Genomic DNA, 15,828 nt, shown 5'->3' on the forward strand with positions numbered 1-15,828 from the left:
TTATGAATATTCATAACACACACTGCATCCACAAAGCCAACAGCATTGTGGATGAGCCCACATATCCCTCACAAACACTCTGCACTCTCCTTCTATCTGGAAAAAGATATTGTAGCATTCACAACCAGACTGTGCAATAGTTTGTTCCCTCAAGCCATCAGACTCCTCAATGAACAGAACTAATCTATACCAAACACACACTCACACCCAACTGTGTGATCTACACTGGACAGTACAAATCAATCACTCACTTAATTGCTGTTTTGCACAACCACATTTTAATACCTCACCAAACTGCTGCCACTACATGGAAGTTTGTATATGTTTATAATTGCTCTAAATTCACAACGTAATTTATAACATGCATGTAATGTTTTATATTGTGTTTGCACTGTCTAATGTCATCCCCCCTCCCACTAACATACGACAACATGCACCAGTCACTTTGTGCAGCATTGGTCTGCTTTTTTTCACTTTATCTGCATGTGCCTTGCACTGCTTTATTTAAATTCCATTGTTAATATTATGCACCTTGGGACTGAGAGAACTACAATTTCAATTCTCTATGTATGTACTGTACATGTGGAAGAATTGACAATAAAGAAACTTGAACTTGACTCACACTGTTGCACTAGGTTGCGCAAAATTGCACTTTATGTGGCTATGACTTAAGTCCTTAGGTCTGTGGTGTTTTATGTAGCTTTATGTAATTTTATGTACTCCATGGTCCTGGAGAAACGTTGTTTTATTTTACTGTGTACTGCATCAGCTATATATTGATGAAATGACAGTAAAAGCTTCTTGTCTTGACGTTTATATGACACTTACTCAGATGATACTTAAATACTGTACTCAAAATATTACATTAAATTAAACAAATTATTAGAAAATGTATTATATTTCTGTTTGTGCATTGCTTTCCTAATACTGTAATCATGTATTTGTTTTTGTTGTCATCATATGGAAATTCATTATTCATTAAAAGTCTGATGTAACCAAGCCTAATTTTTGTCTTCACTAAAGTTGACCCTGTATTTGCCTATTCTATTTAGCCATTATACTGTACCACTGTCTACACCTCATTCGACTTCAACCTATTTAACCTGCTTTTTGGCAGGGGCCACTATATAATAACATCAAAATGTGCCGATCAGATTTTTCCTCTATACTCACTGCATCTGCCTCTGCTTTTTCACGGGCACCACGAGCACTTGCCACAATGGCCTCCAAAACTGCCACCCAGCGCTGCTTCTCCGCAAAGCTTGAGCACAAGAGGTAAAGGGTCTGTGCTGGCCAGCAGGATGTATGGGGGAGCGACTCCAACTTTAGCACAAATGGCACATCTGAGAACCCAAAACACCATCATTATACTACACATGAGAAACTGAAAAGTCACTTCGCTACTCCTAATTGCAACTTTTACAACTAGAGATTTTCAAAAGTCTGTAAGTGAAATCATTTAATGTATAAACTTATTAGCACAATATAATGCTGATTATAATTTTTCATTTATTTTCTATTATCTTACCAGACTTTGCAGTGTTGGTGAGCTCTGAACCACCCACAGCACTGTGCACAATCACTTCACCCTCAGATATATACAGATCAAACTCATCCACTGGCTTCAGTGACTCTGCAATGCAGTGGGTCAATTAGCATGGAATGAACACAGTACAGCCCTTAATTGTGTTGTTTTATTATACCATTGGACCTGTTATAAGGAGTCTTTTTCATGGCAGTGCAGTAAATCAGTATAATTATTTTCTTGTTATAGTAAATTTCTGACTGTGGTTCCTATCAACAAAAATGTTTATATAATATATATAACTGACTACAGACAAGCATTTTTTTTGTATTTTTAAGTACAGTAGTTGAGAAAGTAAAGACCTTCTCTGGGCTCAGTCTCATAGGTAAGAACCTTGTTCCCTTCGAGCACCACATACTTCCTCTCCCAGCCCTGACCACGCTTGCCATTCCTACAATAAGGACGCAAACACACACTTCACAGTCCTTATATTTGGACATTGAACAAATGATTAAAAAATGTTATTTTAGATGTCTACTAAGAGTCAGACAACTAAATTTAAACAAAGAATGGTTCAGGCTTTTTTTCACATCCAAATTGGATAAACAGTGTAGAATTACAGCACATTTTAGATGTGACTTTTTATAATACTCTTCGTATTATTCTAGTACAATTTTGTCTCATCTGTAAATAGAATGTTGTTTCAGAAATGTCTTTTTTAAATATGTTTTTGGGAAATTTCTAATTTCATATTCCTGTTTTTGTGGCTTACCAAAGGTTTACATCATGTGGTAAACCATCTGTATTTACTAGTTTTAAATGATTGTTGATTTTAAATTGCATCATTCTAGAACTACAGACGTCTGACCATTTCAAAGCTAAGCAGCCAACTGTCCAGTTACCCATGGAGGGTCACATATCAAAAGCGCTGTAATTCCTATATAACCCAAGAAAGGTACAGCTTTCATAATACTTTACCACTTTTACTAACTGTACTCTTTTGCACTGTCCAATTTGTCCTACTTGATGTAGAAATTATATCAATTAGTATTGAAGATAGAATGCAGTGTTCTGACCTAGGTTGTTTCATCCAGCCCTCCAGCCTCATGTGTCCACTGGAGTCTTTGAGCTGTAGGCCTGAGTTACTGCTCTTCTCCCTGCACAAAGCCTCAGATAGATGAAGGGCATATTCGGTGGGCACACCACATGTGGCTGGAAGGTAGGGAGAGCATTTTGGGTGGCACAAAGCGTGGCATTCTATTGTGGGAAAGAAAAATACAGCTAAAACAATATTATCAGTACATGTTTACAGTGGCAATGGTGGCGTTGTTGAAAGTGGCGTTGTTGAAAGCTGCAGACAGAGGGGAGGTGGGTGAGGATTCTCACCCGTGTCTTATTTTTGTCAGTCTGTTATTGTGTATTTCTTTAGGAAGAGAGAGAGAGAGAGAGAGAGAGATGAGAACAGTAGCTTGTGCATACACATTTTTCCGTTTAAAACGCTTACGCAGGCAATTCATGAGTTGTCCTATTTCTATATGCATGCTCATCTATTTTCCTCTCTCGACTGTAATTTACCGATGCGTGAGTGGCAATAACATCAATAACAACAATAATAAGATAGGTGTGAGAATTTTTACGCTTTACTTGCCTGCTCAACCAGCCTCCTCCCTGTCTACAGTTGATGCTCGACCACGCCGCCACTGCCACAGTCATTTTTAAGAATTTTTATGTACCATTAAATCTAGACAATCTGCATAAATCTGCACTAGTTTTTCACACCTTATTATGAAATTGGACCTTATTATGTAACATTTGTGTGAAATGTCATAGATGCCTTGATTGCGTACCGATGCAAGTAGCCGCCTGACGGGCAAAATGGACGGTGTCTAGACACACAGTGCACTTGGCTGCCCTCATGTTGAGACCCTGGGTGAACCGGTGTGGGGTGCTGTGACTACCATGAGTACTGTGGTGAAGCCTCTCTTTTACACGTCGGACATATTCTAAACAGTGGACAAAACACAACCGGGTCATCATCCTTTGCTAACCAAATTATCCTGCCAACCCATCATACCCACTCCAGTTGAAAAGATGAGCGTTTGGCTAAACAGAAACATAACAATTTGTCTGGACCCTAAAAAAGTTGCCCATGATTAGTTGACTAGCATTTCAAATAAAATAGATCATTTATAATGTATCAGATCAGGTCATTAGTTTGGCCTAAGGTTGCACTCAGAGATAAGCTCGGTCCTCATATTACAGTGGGGTTCGAAAGTTTGGGCACCCCAGGTAAAAATTTGTATTAATGTGCATAAAGAAGCAAAGAAAAGATGGAAAAATCTCCAAAAGGCATCAAATTACAGATTAAACATTCTTATAATTTGTCTAAAAAAGTTAGATTTTATTTCCATCATTTACACTTTCAAAATAACAGAAAATAAAAAAATGGCGTCTGCAAAAGTTTGGGCACCCTGCAGAGTTTATAACATGCACCGCCCCCTTTGAAAAGCTGAGACCTGACAGTGTCATGGAATGTTAATCATCAACTGGAAAGACCAGGTGATGTCAATCTCAAAGGTTTTAAATGCCCAGACTCATCTGACCTTGCCCCAACAATCAGCACCATGGGATCTTCTAAGCAGTCTAGAAAACTGAAACTGAAAATAGTTAGCAGGAGAACGCTATAAGAAGATAGCAAAGCATTTTCAGATTTTATATTTTATTTTATTGATGTTTTTTTGACAGGGACAAATGCATAAAACATTGCTTTATAAAATACAATGTAGATGCCATGCATACAGGTTTATAGCCATGACTAATTTGCAACCCCTGTCACTGGTTAGGCTTGTAAAGTTAAAACAGGAATTACAGAATATTAAATCAAGAATTTATAGCTATTAAAATACATGCAATAAATACATTCCGTCCATAAGCTAAAATGGGCTTAAATAAATATAGCAATCACTATAAAACAGAGTCTAGACATATTTAACAATACAAAACACAAAAGTATGCATATGTCTGTGCATGCTGACATATGCAACCTTATGTTTGCATACATTGCGTGTTATCCTATACAGTCAATGTTCACAGAGTTGTTTCAGTTTCAGCCACTGCTTTAAATGTGTATTAAAAACCTGGAGTCTTGTTAATGTTTTAATTTCTGGTGGTAAATCGTTAAATAAATTTATGCCTCTTACTAAAAATGACGAACAGATGCCAATATCCTCTGTTCGGAATGTATTTAAGAAATGGCAGTTATCAGGAACAGTGGAAGATAAAGCAAGATCTGGAAGACCAAGAAAATATCGGACAGAACAGCTCACAGGATTGTGAGAAAAGCAAGTCAAAACCCACGTTTGACTGCACGATCCCTCCAGAAAGATCTGGCAGACACTGGATTGTGGTACACCATTCCACTTTAAAGAGATTCTTGTACAAATATGGTCTTCATGGAAGAGTCATCAGAAGAAAACCTCTTCTACTATGGTCCTCACCACAAAAATCAGTGTTTGAAGTTTGCAAATGAACATATAGACAAGCCTGATGCATTTTGGAAACAAGTTGTGTGGACTGATGAGGTTAAAACCGAACATTTTGGCCAGAATGAGCAAAGGTACGTTTGGAGAAGAAAGGGCACAGAATTTAATGAAAAGAACCTCTGTCCAACTGTTAAGCATGGGGTGGATCAATCATGCTTTGGGGTTGTATTGCAGCCAGTGGCACAGGGAACATTTCACGAGTAGAAGGAAAAATGGATTTAATCAAATTTCAGCAAATTTTGGACTCTAACTTAATGCAATCTGTGAAGAAGCTGAAGTTAAAGAGAGGATGGCTTCTACAAATGGATAATGATCCTAAACACACCTCAAAATCCATGGTGGATTACATCAAGAAGCGTAAACTGAAGGTTTTGCCATGGCCTTCACAATCTCCTGACCTCAACATAATTGAAAATCTATGGATAGACCTTAAAAGAGCAGTGCGTGACAGACAGCCCAGAAATCTCAAACACCTGGAAGACTTTTGTAAGGAAGAATGGGCGAAGACACCTCAAAAAAGAATTGAAAGACTCTTGACTTGTTACAAAAAGGGTTTACAAGCTGTGATACTTGCCAAAGGGGGCAGTACAAGGTATTAACTCTGCAGGGTGCCCAAACCTTTGCAGACGCCATTTTTTTGTTTTCTATTATTTTGAAAGTGTAAATGATGGAAATAAAATCTAACTTTTTTTGACAAATTATAAGAATGTTTAATCTGTATTTTGATGCCTTTTGGAGATTTTTTCATCTTTTCTTGGCTTCTTTATGCACATTAATACAAATTTTTACCTCGGGTGCCCAAACTTTCGAACCCCACTGTATGATATACTGTAATGATGAACCACTGTTACATAGGTAACACTATTACTTATATGTTACAGCAAATGATAGCCTAATAAATTGCACACTATTATAATGATACAATAAATCATATAGGTTTATACTGATACTGTATAAGCTGACTTATTTTAGAGCATGAAAGAGTTCATAAGAGTTCAGCCAGAAAAAGCAAGAATCCTAATGCATAATAACTTACTTTCCGAAGTTGCTCTTCTTATTTCTGCAGGGGAATGAAGCATAGGAGATAAGAATGGTCGATATTAATAGATATTCATTATATAAAAATAAAGGTTCTCTCATTGAATGTAAAAAAACTGGTAACTAAGGATCTTATCAAATGTCATTGTTTTTTGTAGTGTAGGCAAAATGACTGGTCAAATGGACCACACTGGTGAAATGGACCAAATACAGTGATACCCAATTCCTCATAAGGAAGAATGTCACAAAAAATGAGGTTGTGTGCTGACCGTCATTGGAGGCTGTCTCCTTCCTGCGGCTGGATTGTGATTGTGCCAAGCTGGAAGGGTTGGGCTGGTGTTCAGGGGATTTGGTAGACTTAGTTGACATCATGAGCTGCTGCCGTGCCAGACCAGGAGTGGCAGGGGTACCACCATGTTCCATTGCTTTATTAAACTGCACTGCTAAAGGAAAGGGGTCATTAGGAACAAATGAGTAATCTAAAAAATACACATTTATTGATTGCAAGTATTTCATTTGTTTGAACATCTTGATCAATGACCATTAAATGTTTTATGACTAAGGCCAAAATATTTACTTTGCACAGCTCTAATAATCTGAAATAACCGTTTTATGTTATCTTCTTATGATTATGTAAACTACATCACACCCTCTCTAAGTTCCATGCGTGTCTTTTGGAGGGCCTCCTCTAGTTCAGAACAACGGGCACGCTCTTTATCCAGCGCTGCCTTCATATCACTGTACTGCAGGGGCACTGGTGTTACAACAGGCACAGAGGTTGTCTGGGTCTGACTCTGGGCTGCCAACGCAGCCAGCAGGTCCTCCCGACGCCTGCCACCGAAGATTCCCTGCACACAAAGCAAAGCCAGAGTGAACCGCCCAGGCTCAATGATTTATTGACATATGCTTGAAAAAAATCCTAACCATAACCTCACTTAGCTAGACTGTCCATGTATTTAGATATTCAGTCAAATTTGGTTTCTCTCTATGCATCTTACATATTTGTATAGTTCTGATGCTTGGGCAAAGACATACATGCAGGCTAATTAGAATATGACAATGTAAGTGTGCAGCTCCCAAAATTGCAGACTACAGCTTCAATGGTCCTCAGCTCAAAAACATATCATATGAGCTCAAGTGAAACTCATGCCTGGCCTGCTCAACTCATTACTTATGGAACTCACTTATTTGCAGTCACACAATTCCTTTGAAACAGACTCTTTGTAAGTAACTTTGTGATGTACTGCTTCAGCACTTTCTCTGTAAGGATTCCAAGCCTTTGTTATATATCTTGTCCTTGTTAAACCGTATGTTGACCATACTAAATCTATATGGCATCAAGGTCCCTTAGGTTTGCAGATAACTTGGTTGAGGTGATCTAGCATTTGCAGTTGCTACTCCTAAGCTCTGGAATTCATTACCATTGTCAGTGAGGCTGTCCCCAACATTGTTTTTAAATCTAGTCTTAAAATATATTTTTATTTTTTGTCATTTAACATAGTTTAGAGGTGTGTGCTGTCTTATTCCTTTGTGTTGTTTCACTCTTTTACGGCTGGATGTACAGCATTTTGGTCAAATTCGGTTGTGTAAAATGTGGTCTACAAATAAAATAAACTTTAAACATAATATTGAACAAGCAATAGTGCGGTTATTCTGAATATGTGCACAACTGTGATTCTGCATTGGCATGAATCTATATGCTAATATTCAGTATAGTGTTAATTTCGTCAGACGAGACAAGACGAAATATGTTCGTCAACAACCTTTTTTTCATGACTAAGACGAGACGATGACAAGACTGCGCCACTGTCCAAAAACGCTAAACGCTAGACTAAGACTAAATTAACATGCATTATTGTTGACGAAAAAAGAGGAGACGAAAATGTTTTGTATAAAATAAAAACTAAGATAAAATCTCTTCATTTTCATCTACAATTGTCTCTGCTGTCAACGCTCTGTTTTTCATGGCAACGGTGTGTTATAGTTCGCAGCGGTCTGTTATCAAGAAATAAAATAGTGTGTGCGTAGAAAGAATTCGTCCACACGCCGCTCAAAAAATAAATAATTAAAATAAATAAAAATCCTGAGCGCAAGTACACCCTAGGTCTAGGCAGCTTTTTGAGTTAAATTATAATTCCTGTCGCTGCGCAGGCTCTTTTATTGTACATGACAGCTTATGTCCCGATGACCGGTCTTTGCATTACGATTAAAAGCAGCATCAATAATGTAAAAAATGTTCGAGTGTATGCACTGTTTAAACGAGTGTTCTCAACTTCTCACTGATACTTTTGTGATTCCCGGAGTTTTGACAAGTTTTATAGCCCTGATATTGTTTCTTATTCAAAAGTGGTGACAGAAAAAACTCAGCACCCCAACCTGAAACCTCTTCCCACGCCCCTGTCACAATCACATTATAATCAAAATTAATAATTAGGCTTAAAAGCAAATGTATATGTAAGGGAATCAAGTTTAACAATTACATGTAATATTGCTCCAAATATCATCAATAATGGTGTGTGCAATACCATGTATAACTTGCATTAAGTTGGTAATTTATATATATATATATATATATATATATATATATATATATATATATATATATATATATATATATATATATATATATACAACTACAGTTTTGATCTTAGGCTTTTCATTAAGTTATTTATTTCCACTATAACACTTGTGTTCCTGATTATTATTGCATTTAATGAGGCCTCGTATTTATTCTTACAATAGATTCCAAACTTACAAACAGATGTGGTCAAGCTACAATTTTTTGACTAAAACTAGACTAAAATTAAAAGACTTTTAGTCGACTAAAACTTGAATAAAGCACTATTCGTACGGGACTAGTTTTACAGGGGGTCGTTAGAGAAATTTCAGTTTCACAGACTGATTTTAATCCTGTCCGAATCTGTCATGTCTGTCTTTTTATCACACGACCTGTGTAAAAATTCCAGAGCAAATTACCTACTGTTTTTCAGCAAAATCGGCGCTCCTCTGAGAAACCTAATCCCGTCCGAATGCGAATGTCTGTGATTGCCGAAAATGTTTTTTCCAAAACGCGTTTTCTTGTCTGTCCCGTCCGAATAGTGCTTAAGTCAGTATAAATGCACCCTTGGTTGCCCCACCCCATCCCCCACCCAGGCAACCAAGTGCTCCTCCTTGTCCTTGTCCTCCTCCTTGTCTGTAAGTTTCTAGCTGACTGGCAGGGCCTGTACACAGTCCTTGAGAGGGTAGGACCAGTGGACTACTGACCGCAGCAGCTGGATAAGACACCCAGACAAACTATATTAATGTAGTAAAAAAGTGGATTGAGCCCTCACCACTGGTTCTTACTATTTCTCCTGCATTTACCCAAGAAAGTTTCCTGGAGAAACGGACCAGCACATTGGAGTGGACGTTTTTAGAAATTCAAGAAGGCCCTCACTAGTTTCCCAGTCTTTTGGAATCCCATATTCAACCTGCCCATCATCATCCACACAGACCTCCACTCAGATATCGTTTTTTACACTGAAAAGAGCTCCCGGTCCTAAACATGAGCCGAATGCTGAACCCTGCCAAAAGGAAGTATGCCTTATACTTATACTTGTATCATAGCTTTCTTCAGCTCATTGTACCACACCATACCTCTGCTGAGTATTAAATAAGAGAGCAGCTCTCCTGTGCTTGTGTTCTACAATCTGTTACACTGATTTTTACTAAAACCAGAAAACTTGCATTTGTGTCCTTCTGTCTGCTTCATGACACAATGAACCATGGTCATGCAAAATTTTTACCACACTTATGTGGTTATAGAGACCACACTTATGTGGTTGTAGAGACCACACTTATGTGATTGTAGAGACCACACTTATGTGGTTGTAGAGACCACATTTATGTGGTTGTAGAGACCACACTTATGTGGTTATAGGGACAATTGTTAAAGGCTTCAGTGAGAAGCATTTTCAGCAAGCAATTAGTTGGTGGGGAAATGAGACAAATGCCCAGCAGACTCTGACCTTTTTCTTCTTAGAGGGATGGTCTACCTTGGCCTGCAGGAAGTCTATAAGCTTGGTCTGTTGGGTGATGGTGCCTTCCATCTTCACCTTCTCATGAGAATATGCTGCCTGAAAGAATTTATGCACAAATGTTTTTAATGAAATCACTAGATTTTGTTTTTGGTTCTGAATTTGAAAAGATCTTGATTAATCTCACTTTCAGTCAGGAATTCATGAATATTTCGGGTTTATACCTGTATGTTTTCCAGCTGATACTCTAGATCTGTTCTCTCAGTCTTTAGTAGGTCTGTCTGGTCCAGTGCATCCTGCAAGCCCTGTGTCAGTCTGAAAATATGGCTCTTTTGCATGTCCAGCTGTTGCTGAAGCTTTGCTTGCTGCACAAAAATGTGTACACATAAAAACACAACCAGGGGAGATTTCTGCTTTAGTGTATATCAGCTTGCTTTGGGTCATTGTCTTATTGCATGTTAAAGTACCTCTCAATTAGATTGGATGCATTTCTCTGGAAATTTTATATCAAATGTTTCTGTAGACTTTTGAATTCATTCTGCTGCTACCATCATGAATTGCATCATCAGTATAATGAGCCTGATCCAGAAACAGACAGCTTCTGATCTTCCTATTTTTAAGTTTTATATGACTTTTATTTAATACAGTTATGTTATTTATTACTTGTTTGAATCTGTGTGGTGACTTTGAGTGAATATAAAGGTGTCTCATTAATCTATGAAGACAAATGCTTGTTTCCTGGATTTTATTGTTTATATGCATTAATTATATACTACAATTATTTTTTTTACTATTTTTCTGTACAGAAAAGAAACTATAAAATGAGATTGAAGTGATTAAAGTATATATACTGTACAGCAACATATACAAGCTCAAACTTTAAGGATACCAATCTGTCCAACCTGAAATCATCAAGTGATTGTAAATCAGTCAAAATGCCTTGATCCAGTTCTGGAAGGAGATTCCCAGGACACAATCCACCATCTCATACTGTAGGAATATTTTCAGAAGTGCAAACAAGCTGGTGGGGGCCAGACACACTACTGACCTTCTTTATGAGTTGCTATAATTAAGTTAAGCTGAATCAGATTGTAATTTTAAGATTTTAACTTTTTCGTTATGACTTTGGATCCAGACCTGATTGGGTTGATGATTCTGGTTTCCATTGTTCATCAAGATCCAATGTGTGATTTAAGTGTTATTTTTATCTTTTGAGCAGTGTCTTTCTGTAAGATATATTTACAATAATAACTGTATTTTACTGATATTACTATTAAATGATGGTACAAGAATGTATATTCACATCATTACTGTACTAAATTCCTGTGTAACTAAAATGGCAGTATTAGACTATTCAGAATGGCAAACCTCATTCATCTACAGTGGGAATCATTTAACTATTTTATGCATATGGTTCAATTTATTTTTGTTTACTTAGGGATGGGATGAAGTGAAAATAATGAGATTTATTATGGGATGCATTTTTCTCCAACTCACTTATGTACGGCATTTGCAGATACCCTTATCCAGAGTGACTTATATTTTATCTCATTTTATACAACTTTTTTATGCAATTGAGGGTTAAGGGTTTTGCTCACATTTCACTGTCTATCTGTTAATGTACCTTATGTCATCACTGCTGAATCTTGAGTTCTGTCTTCTCTCAGCAATTGCTGTGATAGTATTGTCTAATAATTAGCTACCCACTAAAACAGATAGTTAGTACCTCATCCACCAGCCTCTGTTTAAGCTCTCGCTCAGTCTCCAGTTTCTGCTGCAAGCTGCGTGCATTCATGTCCAGCATGGAGTGTTTCTTCTCTAGGTCACTCAGCTAAAGGAAAGTAAGGAAGCGTAGCATTCATTCTCTTCCTTTCATTCAAAATACTAGATAAATCATTCTGAGGAGTACAACCACCTGGAACATTTTGATGTTCACATGCTTTAACTCAACTAATTAATAAAAGTAATTAGCAATGACGAAAATCATTAATTTATATCATTCTGCTGTCGATTTATTCAGGTAAAAATAGAAAAGAAATTATGAAAAATAACTGCAACAATCTGAATGCATGAATTCATGAAACAAATGAAAAAAAATAGTGTTATTCAACAGCATACTGTATCGGAAAGCCCTTCTGCTTTCAGTTTCTGATCCTTCAAGGCCTGCTGCAGCACCAGGATCTCAGCCTTGTGTTCCTTTACTGCCAGTTCAATGGCCTGACGAGACTCGGAGCTCCGCTGGTCAGCACGCAACCTGAATAGGACAATGCATGTCAGTGAACTTGACATTAAAATATGTGCATAAGTGTATTTGTGCATTGTCACCTATTCTGTTTTTCATTGTCCAGCTGTCTCTGTATTTCTCGAGCCCTGCGTTCAGCCTGGTTTTTCTCCTCTTCCAGCGCTGTCCTCCAGCTCTCCCACTGTCTCTCCTTCTCCAACAGCTCATCGTTCAGTGTCTCTAACTCCAGCACCTGCTCTTCCAGCATGGTACATGTAGTCTTCAGGGTCTCTATGTTCTATACACACACATACAAAACACCCACTCACAGATTACTAATTCATTCTGACTTATTGATTATTCATCAAGTAATTAAGAGGTAATATGAGGTGTTGCAGTCTGTGACATTAAATTCAGCATGTGACAGTTGGGTGTAAGCACTGAGAGGGAGGTGTATTGGATACAAGGTAGCAAGATAGATAAGTAATTAACAGTGTCTCACTTATGTTTATTTGAACTCTCTCTCTCCCTGAGGAGTGTGTGTGTGTGTGTGTGTGTGTGTGTGTGTTTTAGTTAAAGAGAAAGCAGGCTGCCGTGGGTGAGCTGTAAAGCTGCAACATGGTTTGTTTTGAAATTTTACATTACTGTTTTTCTACTATGCCAAGGGCACAAGTCCAACTTAAAAAAAAAAATACCCATGCTCTTTTACCCTGACTCTGCTATCTTTATTGAACAGGAGATTTTTACAGATGTTTATGCCAGTAATTCAGAGTAGTCTCAAGTTATTTATAAGGAAAAAGCAGAAATTATTATTATTATTATTATTATTATTATTATTATTATTATTATTATTATTATTATTATTATTATTATTACTGCATCACAATGTCCCAGTTATACATCTAGTGGTCTTTAAACCCCCAGCAAGATCATAACACTTAAAGATATACTGTGTGTAACTGGGCAGCTCTGTGACAGTTTTTATGTACAGTATAGTCTAATCCTAATGCACCAAATTGACAAAGAATAAGCAAAAAAGAAAGAGAAAATAAATGTGAAAAGAGGATACCAAATATATCCATGTATAAGTGCCCCTTGCAATGTCCAACAAAGCTGAGCAGAGGGTTCCTGAGAGTGTGGATGACACATCTCTGCTTCCCACAAGTGCCTATGATTACTATTCGCTTATGTTATACAACAGATAGCACTGAGACAGTGCACACCCACACAAACCGCCTCCCACACACACACATGCAACCGCTCCATCTCTCTCTCTCTCTCTCTCTCTCTCTCTCTCTCTCTCTCTCTCGCTCTCTCTGTCTCTCTCTTAAAGCTGTTAAAGCAATCTTTTAAAATATAAAAATGTATATATGTAGGACCTATTTCCAAAATTAAGATGCAAAAAATTATGATAAACACCAGTAACTAATAATATAGAATCTAGAATAAAATGTATATTAAAAATAGAATAAAAGATTCAAAATTTGTAAATGTAAAAAAATTCAGGATGAAATTTGTTCTCCGGAAAATCTTTATTAGAACCCAGTCAGAAGAGAGAAAATGGCAGCAAGCAACAGCAGGAAGCTCATTAATCTCTCTCTCTCTCTCTCTCTCTCTCTCTCTCTCTCTCTCTCTCTCTCTCTCTCCCTCTTTCTCTCTCTCTTGCTTTCTCTCTCCTGTGAAACAAAGGAAGAAAGGAAGTATCTTGCTTTATTTTCTAATTTGTCAAATTTCCCTTGTCAATCACCCCTAGTTATTTCTATAACAAAATAAAATCTATTACAAAACAATTATTATAAATGAAGAAAATGGATTCTGTATGTGTGTGCATGTACATACGTATGTGTGTGTTTACTTGTTTCTGGTTGTTGAGGTGCATCTCTCTGTCAGCCACCTCTCTGCGCAACCGATCAACCTCTTGGCTAAGCTGCAGTCTCTCCTCATTTTCATCTGTGGCTTCATCCAGCTGTTTGGACAGGTAGAAGTTCTGCCTGTTTAATTCTGCATTTTCCTGTGTCAACTGTGTCAACTGCTCCTCTAGGTCAGTGATCACCTTAACATAAGTAGACAAGATAATATGAGATATTTACAGCATGGACAAATCAGTATCACAGTTTCTTATAGAGTATTGGGTCTTTTCTGGTATATTTCTGTAAGTTATCATGTTGAGTGTTGAGTGTTGAATAATTCATACTAATCATTGAATAATATGATTTTACTGGGACTTTTATGTGTTTAAAGTATGTAGAACATAGGGAAACACTACAGTTACAGTAAAATCATTACATACAGTGTAATATCCTCTACCGTTTTGTGATTGTCCAAAATCTCTGTAAACTGAACATCTTATCTGCCCTTCTCTCTCTCTCTCTCTCTCTCTCTCTCTCTCTTAAAGCTGTCTTTTACATATATAAATGTAAGACCTATTTCCAAAATTATGATGCAAAAAATCATGATAAACGCCACTAACTACTAATGTAGAATATAAAATAAAATATATATTAAAAATAGAATAAAAGATTCTAAATTTGTAAATATGAAAAAATTCAGGATGAAATTTGCTCTGAAAATCTTTATTAGCACCCGGTCAGAAGAGAGAAAATGGTAGCAAGCAATAGCAAGAAGCTCATTAATTATTTTTTTTATAGCAATGGGTATAATATATAGTATACAATTACTTCTCTTAATGTACATTAAGTCCTATTTTGTCAATGATCCCTCAGCACATTAGCACATAATAACCCTACTCATGATGCACAGAAAACAGGAGAACAAACTTCAGAATAAAGCAACATGGTAGAGCTGTCACAAAATGTGGCACTGGCTGATCTAGAGCCATGGTGAAGAAACTCAAACAGCTTGTGTGTGGGTGGACAGTAAAAGTAGGGCAACAAGCTAAGAAGGGAAAGATGACTATAGATTAGATAACAGTGAAGAGAAACCCATAGGTATTGCAGATAATGCTACTTTTAAAATTTATTTAAATATTAAATATGGCTATAACCCTAAGAAATTTGGCATCTATGGAATTAAATTCACCAAAACAAATACTTAATTTTTGCTTTTATAAGTAATAAAAAGAAAGGTCAGTATAATATCACAACAAATTATACACTATCTAGGCTGTATTAAGAGAGCGTGCAGTGGTATTGAGCGTGCAAATTCAAACATAACATAAATTATAACACAAAGTAGGAAAATGTAAGCCAGAAAAAGGACGCACTGCATTATTCTAAGTCTATTCTGTCATGGAAGCTCTGAGCTACTGAAAGTACTGAGAACAGATCATGTTAATGATTGCAAAAGGCCATGTGGCATGAACTGGTTCACACCAAATATGTTTCCACAATATGTCTGCTTACTCTGCAAACAGCCCCATAATTATAAGGTTTAAAAATGTTGAACGGTTCCTTTAATATAATATAGACTATTAAACAGTACAAACAAGGTGGCCCAAGGTGTAGTTAAATCTAAAAATAAAAGGCA

At 37.0% G+C, this 15,828-nt stretch overlaps 1 protein-coding gene across 6 annotated transcripts in view; it reads right to left on the reverse strand.

Annotated features, from left to right (window-relative positions):
• Positions 1–15,828, reverse strand: part of LOC132853504 (citron Rho-interacting kinase) — a 53,494-nt gene that overhangs the window by 10,838 nt on the left and 26,828 nt on the right. For 4 of the 6 annotated variants that reach the window (XM_060881303.1, XM_060881300.1, XM_060881299.1 and 1 more), the window contains 14 exons: positions 14,198–14,395; positions 12,447–12,640; positions 12,240–12,375; positions 11,848–11,952; positions 10,346–10,486; positions 10,113–10,220; positions 6,755–6,953; positions 6,375–6,548; positions 6,104–6,127; positions 3,373–3,528; positions 2,602–2,782; positions 1,888–1,976; positions 1,529–1,633; positions 1,174–1,343 (listed from right to left, as the gene is read on the reverse strand). In XM_060881303.1, the coding sequence (XP_060737286.1) occupies positions 1,174–1,343; positions 1,529–1,633; positions 1,888–1,976; positions 2,602–2,782; positions 3,373–3,528; positions 6,104–6,127; positions 6,375–6,548; positions 6,755–6,953; positions 10,113–10,220; positions 10,346–10,486; positions 11,848–11,952; positions 12,240–12,375; positions 12,447–12,640; positions 14,198–14,395 (1,980 nt within the window). The remainder of the gene's footprint in view (positions 1–1,173; positions 1,344–1,528; positions 1,634–1,887; positions 1,977–2,601; positions 2,783–3,372; positions 3,529–6,103; positions 6,128–6,374; positions 6,549–6,754; positions 6,954–10,112; positions 10,221–10,345; positions 10,487–11,847; positions 11,953–12,239; positions 12,376–12,446; positions 12,641–14,197; positions 14,396–15,828) is intronic. The other 2 variants (XM_060881304.1, XM_060881302.1) reach the window with 2 other exon arrangements.

This window comes from Tachysurus vachellii, chromosome 11, assembly GCF_030014155.1.
Source record: "Tachysurus vachellii isolate PV-2020 chromosome 11, HZAU_Pvac_v1, whole genome shotgun sequence".
NCBI classification, from domain to species: Eukaryota; Metazoa; Chordata; class Actinopteri; order Siluriformes; family Bagridae; genus Tachysurus; species Tachysurus vachellii.